The sequence below is a fragment of the Hypanus sabinus genome, chromosome 6, assembly GCF_030144855.1.
Source record: "Hypanus sabinus isolate sHypSab1 chromosome 6, sHypSab1.hap1, whole genome shotgun sequence".
Lineage (NCBI taxonomy): Eukaryota > Metazoa > Chordata > Chondrichthyes > Myliobatiformes > Dasyatidae > Hypanus > Hypanus sabinus.
In genome coordinates, this window is record NC_082711.1 from 146,764,771 (window position 1) to 146,774,897 (window position 10,127).

General features: G+C 38.8%; 1 protein-coding gene across 1 annotated transcript in view; it reads right to left on the reverse strand.

Moving 5' to 3' along the window:
* Positions 1–9,823, reverse strand: part of LOC132395092 (eosinophil peroxidase-like) — a 32,294-nt gene extending 22,471 nt beyond the window's left edge. The window contains exons 1-3 of the mRNA XM_059971399.1: positions 9,817–9,823; positions 5,939–6,012; positions 3,170–3,263 (exon numbers count right to left, since the gene is read on the reverse strand). Coding sequence (XP_059827382.1) covers positions 3,170–3,263; positions 5,939–6,011 — 167 coding nt within the window. The 5' untranslated portion in view covers position 6,012; positions 9,817–9,823. The remainder of the gene's footprint in view (positions 1–3,169; positions 3,264–5,938; positions 6,013–9,816) is intronic.
* Between the last annotated feature and the right edge of the window lie 304 nt (positions 9,824–10,127).

Below are 10,127 nucleotides of genomic sequence, written 5' to 3' on the forward strand. Positions count from 1 at the left end.
TATAAATTAATGGTTCTTCGCTTTACACCATTTCGGCTTAAGAAAGGTTTCATAGGAATGAACGCTCTACGTTTGTAAAGGTGGGAGGAGGGAACAGCTGTATTCTGTTTATAAATATAAACTCTAGGTACACTGACACTGTTTTGCAATCAAGCATGGACCCTATTCATCAATGGGTCACTTGTGGGGCAATACGCCTTAATAGAAACATAGAAAACCTACAGCACAATATAGGCCCTTTGGCCCACAAAGCCATGCCGAACATGTCCCTACCTTAGAAATTACACAGGTTTACCCATAGCCCTCTAATTTTGTAAGCTCCATGTACCTATCCAGGAGTCTCTTAAAAGTCCCTATCATTTCTGCCTCCACTACTGTCACCGGCAGCCCATTCCACACACTCACCACTCTCTGCATAAAAAACTTACCCCTGATATCTCCTCTGCACCTACTTCCAAGCACCTTAAACCTGTGCCCTCTCGTTCTAGCCATTTCAGCCCTGGGAAAAAGCCTCTGACTATCCACACGATCAATGCCTCTCATCATCTTATATACCTCTGTCAGTTCACCTCTCATCCTCCGTTGCTCAGAAGAGAAAAGGCCAAGTTCACTCAACCTATTCTCATAAGACATGCTCCCCAATCCAAGCAACATCCTTGTAAATCTCCTCTGCACCCTTTCTACGGTTTCCATATCCTTCTTGCAGTGAGGCGACTAGAACTGAGCACAGTACTCCAAGCGGAGTCTGACCAGGGTCCTCTATAGCTGCAACATTACCTCTCGGCTCTTAAACTCAACCCCACGATTGATGAACACCAATGCTCCATATGCCTTCTTAACCACAGAGTCAACCTGCGCAGCTGCTTTGAGCGTCCTATGAACTGGGACCCCAAAATCCCTCTGATCCTCCACACTGCCAAGGGTCTTATCATTAATCCTATATAGTGCCTTCATATTTGACCTACCAAATTGAACCACTTCACACTGATCTGGGTTGAACTCCATCTGCCACTTTTCAGCCCAGTTTTGCATCCTATCAATGTCCCGCTGTAACCTCTGACATCCTTTCACACTATCCACAACAAATCCAACCTTTGTGTCATCAGCAAACTTACTAATTCTCATAAACCTCATAATTCCCCTTACTCTAATTAAACACCTTTCTAACTTGTCTGTTCCTATTTCTCTCCAATGCTAAATGCTCTCACACTGAGAGATCTGACACCTGACCAGGTTCATTTCCCAATACTAGATCAAGTACAGCCTCTCCTCTTGTAGGCTTATCTGCATATTGTGTCAAGAAACCTTCCTGAACACACGTAATAAACTCCACCCCATCTAAACCCCTTGCTCTAGTGAGATGCCAATTGATATTTGGGAAATTAATATCTCCCACAACAACAACCCTGTTATTATTACACCTTTCCAGAATCTGTCTCCCTATCTGCTCTTCAATGTCCCTGTTACTGTTGGGTGGTCTATAAAAAACACCCAGTAGAGTTACTTCCATCCACAGAGACTCAGTAGACAATCCCTCCATGACTTCCTCCTTTTCTGCAGCCGTGACACTATCTCTGATCAACAGTGTCATGCCCCCACCTCTTTTCCCTCCCTCCCTCTTTTCTGGAACATCTAAAGCCTGGCACTTGAAGTAACCATTCCTGCCTCTAAGCCATCCAAGTCTCTGTAATAGCCACAACATTATAGCTCCAAGTACTGATCTATGCTCTAAGCTCATCCGCTTTGTTCATAATACTCCTTGCATTAAAATAGACACATTTCAAACCATTGGTCTGAGCGCATCCCTTCTCTATCACCTGCCTATCCTCCCTCTCACACTGTCTCCAAGCTTTCTCGATCTGTCTGTGAGTCTACCGCCTCTTCCTTCGTCACTTCAGTTCAGCTCCCACCCTCCAGCAATTCTAGTTTAAACTCTCCCCAATAACCTTTGCAAACCTCCCCGCCAGATATTGATCCCCCTGGGATTCAAGTGCAACCTGACCTTTTTGTACTCAAGTTTCTTCAGAATATAATAAAAATTAGAGGTGGGAGAGATACCGCAATAGAGTGAGCAAGGATTTAAAAATGCAGTAAAATATGAAGTAAAAAGTGACATTATTAACCTTTTGAAGAAAATGTGGCAAAGAAAATCATTTTTAAAAGGGAGGAGACCAGCAAACCTGGTGTTGGTGAATGCTGGGTGTTTTTGTGCAAAGGTAACAAACATTTAAAATACAGTTACACTACGCATTTAGAAAGTGGACTAGTTTGCTTGGAAATGAATTAGCAAATATGATTTAAGATGTCTTGCTAGAGTCACTTAAATTCCTGTGCTCCTTATATAAGGATTAATATACCTACCTTACTGCAAATTGTCATTTGTGTGTAGGTATATGTTAGAATCTAGGACAAGTTAATGGGAATATGGAAAGAATAAAATGGAATGAGTGTAGAATTAGTAAGTGGAACTTAATGGACCCTCGACTCTCCTTCTGTGCTGTTGTACTCTAAGATGGTGCATGGCCAAGTGGTTAAGGCGTTGGTCTAGTAATCTGAAAGTTGCTAGTTCGAGCCTTGGCTGAGGCTGCGTGTGTACCCATGAGCAAGGCCCTTAACCACACATTGCTCTGTGACAACACCAGTGCCATGCTGTATGGGTCCTAATGCCCTTCCCTTGGACAACATCAGTGGCGTGGCGTGGCGTCTTCCATAAAAAAAAAGCCTTGCCCAGGCTTGCGCCCTGGAAACTTTCCAAGGCGCAAATCCATGGTCTATTGAGACTAACAGAGGCCTACACTCTAAGATGGACTAATAGGTCTTAAACTGCTATAAAAAGCAAAGGACATGGGGACCAGAGAGATAGCTCATTTTATGTGGGAATTCAGCCAGCACTATATTAAATTGAGAACATTTTATGAATTGTTTTGAACAGTGCAAAAGAAATCTCAGTAGTTAATTCCATGTATTTCTTCAAACCCTGTGCTAATGCATTACTTTTGTTTAACTACATCACATTAGTGAATATGCAAACAAGTTTTCAGTTGAACAATTACGCAACTAAACTATTCTCCTCATTTTGAATGTAATATCTATTCATTAGCATTAAGTCATTGATGAATATTTCACAAAGAACCCTGAATGACAAAATTATAAAGATAAAGGAACGTACATGTTTCTGGAGTTCCGATATGCTCTGTCCACCGATTCAATGGCTTGATTTACTGCACGGAGTAAAAATGGACTCCCAGGATATTCATTTTCACCTACAAAAGAGGCACAACAATTGTCCATAATTCAGGAGGGCCAAGCAAACTTAATTTAGGAACTTGTATTACTTTGAGACAAATGCAACATATAATGAGAGATAAAATGGACCAAGATATTCAGTGAGATTATGAACACATGGAGCTATTCTGCTGAAGAGGAACTAATTGGCTTTTATTGTTCTTTTTATGAAGGAAAAAAAAACAGAAATACATCTTGGAGTCAAGTGGACTTCTCAAGAAACTTGGAAAGGATAATATAGATTGGCTGACTAGAGGCAAGGTGCTGCAGTGGTTAATTAAGGTAAGAGCATGGAGTTTAAATTCAGCTTCTTGCACTTTCTCAGTGTATTGTTAATCCCTGAAACCAACCTCTTCTTCAATAGAAGTGCGGTAATTTGCAGGGTGAAATATACCTGATGTGTTTTAGCAGTAAGTATCCAGATACTTTGGTAGCATGCAAGTACATTCAGCTCCACTGAACTTTGCCACTATTTATTAACTTCATTAAGACACCTAACCCATGCAACTATTACAAATGAGAAAATCTGCAGATGCTGGAAATCCAAATAATGCACACAAAATGCTGGAGGAACTCAACAGGCCAGGTAGCAACTATGGAAAAGGTCAACTGTTTACTCTTTTCCATAGATGCTGCCTGGCCTGCTGAGTTCCTCCAGCATTTTGTGTGTGTTCCATGCAACTATAAATCTGGAACAATCGAGAGGGATGTGGGAATGGGTTAAGAACAAATAAACAATAGTTAAAATGAGTATCCGATAGTAGGGTATTGTTTCTCTATACAAGATGGAGAAATAGACTGGAAGACCAGGAAACCAGACTATCACTACTACAAATGTAACAATTCTATTGAGTTTATAGGAATGGATGGTTCTCTAAATAGTCTGTTGCCTGCAAAGAGATGTGTAGTGCTTTCTTCATTTTCTTTCTACGTGAAATGAGACTGTTGTATTACAATTGTGACCAATTATAAGGTTATGACTGCAAGTATCCAACAGCATAATAATTCAAACCAATCATTTTGTTGGTACAGACACTGTGGTTTTCCTGTGAAAATAAATGTCAGGTCTCCCGTAAAAATCAGGTATGTTTTCCTATTAGCTTCCAGAGTGATCTCCACTTCCCAGTGCGTGGGTAGTTTAGCCACCTCACTGTTCCTGCAACCTGGATTGATTCTGATTCCTGGTGCAGTCTGTGGAGTCTGCATATTCTGCCCCACTGCAGTTTTCACCCACATCCTAAAAGACGTGCTGCTTGTTTGGTTAATTCGCAATGCTAAATTTCCATTGTACTGTACAATATACAGTAATTCCTCCCTCTATTGTAAATGAATCAGCTCCTCATTGCTAAAGAAAAAACATGAGAGGTAAGTTAAAAATTCACATCAAAAGCAATAGATCAATTATTGATACATAAAAAACCCATTTCCTTGTGATTCCATTCCTGTAAATGATGGGGGAGGATCTTCTCTTCCAGTCAGTTTGAATGGGTTGAGTCTTGGGCAGTTTAACTTCTGGAATTATGCTGATAAATGCGCAAAAGATTTTGCATCATTTCATCTCAGCAAATCTGGCAAAATTTCCAGTGTGTTTCGGGCAAGATGCATTGCATGCTCAGCATAAACAATGTGGTTGTCTATCTCTGATATCATCCAAATCTAAATATTCTGTGCATTACTTCAAAGTTCAGTACTTATTGTAAGCAACACACAAAATGCTGGAGGAACTCAGCAGGCCAGGCAGCATCTATGGAAAAGAGTAAACAGTTGACATCTTGAGCTGAGACTCTTCCATCAGGACTGGCGAGGAAGGAGAGATGCCAGGATTAGAAGGTGGAGAGAGGGGAGGAAGAAGTACAAGGTGGCAGGTGTTAGGTGAAACAATGCTCCCCTCTTCCGGTTTCAACTATCACCTGCCCCCTTGTACTTCTTCCTCCCCTCACCCCACCTTCTTACTCTGACTTCTCCGCTTCCTTTCCAGTCCTGAAGAAGGATCTCGGCCCGAAATGGCTCCTATTTAATCTTTTCCATAGATGTTGTCTGGCCTGTTGATTTACTCCAGCAATTTATGTGTGTCTCTATGGATTTCCAGTATCTGTAGATTTTCTTGCGTTTGTGTTCGTTTTAACATTTTTTACTATTTGATTACGTGAATATTTCAATAAATATCAATCATGTCAATTTGGTTTTAAAAATCCTTGAGGAGCACCTGATTGCAAGCAAGTTTATTTTGTGTAGTCCATTGAACAAAACGGAATATATTGCTAATGTTTGACATTAAGTAGCTTTTCATTATCATTTGCAAGATCTTCTCTTTCTTTTTTTCCCGACTAAGTCAACCTGCACCATGACCAAAGCTGAGACTAATGCTCAAATTAAATGAACAGTCAAATTTGCTTTTACTTATCACCGTATCTGCTCTGTAGAATACATGTGGGTGTCATATCACAGAAAGTCTTTCCTGAAACTTAATGAAATAGAAAAACCATGTTGTGTATTGTCCACTCTGAGATAAAGCAAGATCAAGTTGAGAAGTCCTGCTCAAATCTTCCCTTTGTACAGGATTTCTGAAAGTACTTTGGATCGTTAGGCTTTGTGGCTTCTGTTCGGTGAAATGATTTAACACAGATCGAGGAATGAAACTCAAATCTCTTACCAGCATGAACTCCATTAGTGTAAAACAGGAAAAGTCCTGCAAGGATCACACTCAACGACCATAGGACTGCCATTCTGTAAGAAACACATCCAGTATATGAGTTAGGCACAGGTCTGAGAGATCAGTGAGATACTAGAATCAGAAGAATTAAACAAGTTATGATCACAGATGAACACATCTGCACGCATGCAGATACAGGCAGACACTTTAGAGTAATACTGTGACTTAAACTCATGTGAACTGTGACAAAAAATATTAGACAGATACATGCCCAGACACATTAATATATGTACAGAGTGCTAATGTTCATTTTTAGATTTTCATCTGCAGTAATTGAAACTGAAATATGGTCACTTAGCAAATTATGAGACCTTAAGCATATCTGTAACAGTGCAAGTCAGACAAGGAGCAGGATTAAAGACCATTGAAGAGATGGAAAAGAAGTTATGCAATTATTAAAGATGAGACCACAGGATAGAACCAAACAGGTGAAATAAAACCAGCAATATTACTTATATGCATATTATGACTAAATGAGGGGTGATTGATAAGTTCATGACCTAAGGTAGAAGGAGTCAATTTTAGAAAACCTAGCACATTTATTTTTCAACATAGTCCCCTCCTGCATTTACACACTTAGTCCAGTGGTTGTGGAGCATACGGATCTTGGACCTCTAGAAAGTGTCCACAGATGGGTGATTGATAAGTTTGTGGCCTAAGGTAGAAGGAGTGATTATGCAGAAAGTTTGAAGTTAATAACTCATTAGTTAATAACTCAACAGGAGTGATCGATACGTTCGTGGCCTAAGGTAGAAGGAGATGAGTTATTAACTTCAAACTTTCTGCATAATCACTCAAAGAGTTGACCTGAATGTGCACGTAACGAGAGCTGTATAATTCATCTCCTTCTACCTTAGGCTACAAACTTATCAATCACCCATCTGTGGACACTTTCTGGAGGTCCAAGATCCATATGCTCCATGACTACTGGACTAAGTGTGTAAATGTAGGAGGGGACTATGTTGAAAAATAAATGCGCTAGGTTTTCTAAAATTGACTCCGTGTACCTTAGGCCACGAACTTTTCAAACACCCCTCGTATATATGAATTAGCTATGAGAGGACTAGGATACAAAAGGAAGGGAATAGTGTTGAGACTTTATAAAGCATTAGTCAAAATTATACTTGGTGTATTACCAGCAGCTTTGGGCCCCTTATCTAAGAAAGGATGTGCTGACACTGGAGAGGGTCCAGAGAAGATTTATGAGGATGATCTCAGAAATGATAGGGTTCACATATGAAGAGTGTTTGATGGCTCTGACCCTGTCCTCACAGGAGTTTAGAAGAATGAGGAGGCATCTCATTGAAATCTATTAAATATTGAAATACCTAGACCAAGTGGATGGGAAGAGGATGTTTCCTCTAGTGGGGGAGTATATGACCAGAGCGCTCAGCCTCAGAATACAAAGACATCCCTTTAGAACAGGGATGAGGAGGAATTTTTTTTTAGCCAAAATGTGGTGAATCTATGGAATTTATTACAATAAACAACTGTGGAATCCAAGTCATTGACTATATTTAAAGTGGAGGTAGTTGAGCTATTGATTAGTAAGGGTATCAGATGTTACAAGAAGAAGGGAGGGGAATGGTTTTGGGAGTGAAAATAAACCAGTTATGATTGAATGGCAGAGCTGACATTATGGGTTGAATAGCCTCATTCTGCTGCAATGTCTCGTGCTCTTATACAACTATGCTGCATTCAGAATCAATGGCATGTGAAAGGTAATGGTGTGGTTATCAGTGCTAACTCTTATAATGAAGGAAATCTAGCATCTTCCTGAGGTTGAACAGGCAGAATCGGCTGGCAGCCATTCTCTACTCTTCCCTGGGGTGTCTCAGTGATCAATAGCATGTCACTGATCAATAATAGATCAGAGATCTACAACTGAATGTATTTAAAACATTTATTTCCATGTAAAGATTCCTGAAAATATTAACTGTATTGCAGCAAGTATAATGAAAATTTAATGATATGCTGTGCCTTATTCTTTGCTGAAAAAGTACTAGTGTAATAAACATTATTAATGTGCTTGGATTGTAATCTCTTTGAATAAATACTCAAATATTTCACAACAGTTTAAAATATGAAAGGGCAGCATTTTGGTATTTTTTATATTTCATTACAATACTTTTATCTCAATTTCCTGCATATTTTTATATTTATATCTGATTATATAAGTATTTAAAATTATTCCCACAAGATAAATTCAGATCTATCTGCAAATATGTTCGCCATCTTAGGCATAGATTCCGCCACCTCAGTGGAACAGAGCCGACTTGCACATAGTTACCAGCATTCAGACTCTATTATCATTAAAAAACAAATTTTAAAGCTTTTTTAATGTCATGCACTTTCATTGATAGTGCTAGGTTTTACATAGTGTCCCTGGACGTAGGAACCCTCTGCTGTCAAAGATATTCAGACAGCCCAATTGCTGTTTTTGATCATCAGTGCCAAACACTTGCACTGGTAGTATTGCACACACTGGAATTCTGAGCCAGTGACTTTTCTGGGTGAGTTAGGCAGGCATCCAATTATATCAAGGCTGTAGAGAATCTACTCAAATAATAATCATCCCTTCTATTTCTTGCTTTTTCTTTCTCTGTTAGGATTAATCCATATTACGGTTGCTCAACTGGTTTGATAATATCATTGTTTCAGGCCTTTTCAGGATCCCTCCCTCTACGTTTCTTCTGTTACATTGATGATCCCTCGGTGTTGCTTTCTGCTCTCCAAAGTATTTGAGTTTACATTCTCTGGGTTTCCAGTTTTCAGCATGCTATGCTCTCACTTAAACATGATCAATATCTAACTCTTCTCTTCTTAGACATCGCTATTTCCAGTGTGGAAAAAGGCATAATAGAGACAGATGTGGGTTTCTAACGGGTATTAGTCACTAATCTAACCCCTGAATTGGAAATATAGTGGCCAATTAAATGTAACAAAAATAACATTCCCTCTGCGACTATTCAATTTCCACCACCCAATCTTATTTTGTAACACTTGCCCAAACAACCTCAGGAAATACTTTTATTTCTTCCCTCTTTTTACTGAGGTGAAGCAACAATTCACTTGCTCTTCTTTTAATTTAATGTGATCATCTTCACATGGAGAGCATGCACTGCTGTTGCAGAATAAGTGTCCATTTTGCAAAGACAGATCTGTGTTTCTATTTGCCTGAGATGGTAAATCTTCAATTTATTGTACTGGGTTGAAAAATTTGAAAACTTTGTTTCCTGTCTGGTTCGCCAAAGAACTGTCATCACTCTTCGTTTTCTATATTTAGCCAGTTTACTGCTTAGCCTTCAATACTCCTTTTATTTCACGTTCTCGCTAAGAAAGCTAATTGTTATAAATCCTCAAATCCTAATTCTGAGACTGAAATCTCAAATGATAGTCAAGAGAAACATTACTTCATATATATTCTCAAGACCCAGGACAACGAAAAAATTCATTTTGGTTTTCTCTGATCAATTCCTCCAAGTAAATAAGGTTAGAGTGAACTGGATGGAGTAGCTAAAACGGAAATTAGAAACAAAGCAAAATTGACTCTATAAACCTATGAAAGATATAAGGGTGATTAGAAAAGAGCACTGCAGAGATAGAGTGCAGAGCCAGAAACCAAATAGAAGAAAGAAAAGTTATTTTATAACTATAACCAGTGGGGAGAGGAATAAAAACAACAATCCTAAAATGCATATGTTGACTGAAAGAAAGATTGAGGAGAAGTAATTAAATAATTTGATTACTCCTCCAAATATTCCAAAAAGTCATGAAGTACAAGAAGAGTAAATGCAAGGGATTCAAATAACACTCACCTCAGGATCTCCAATTTCTATGGCTGCAATGCTTAGGAAAATCTGGCTTAAAAATGTTAAAAAATTTGCATAAAATGTTGATCTGTTTCCTGTTTGACTGGATTCTAAATAAATATGAAATGCTTGAAGTTAGTAAGAAATATTGTCAATAACATTTTAGAATGTGGGTATTTATATTTTAGGCAGATACAATTCTTAATAGATAATCTTTCCGGATTATAGATTTCCAGTGGAATTGAAATCGGACTTTGAACAGGTTTATTTTTGTCACATATACTGATATGTATTGACAAAGAAACAGGCACACAAGT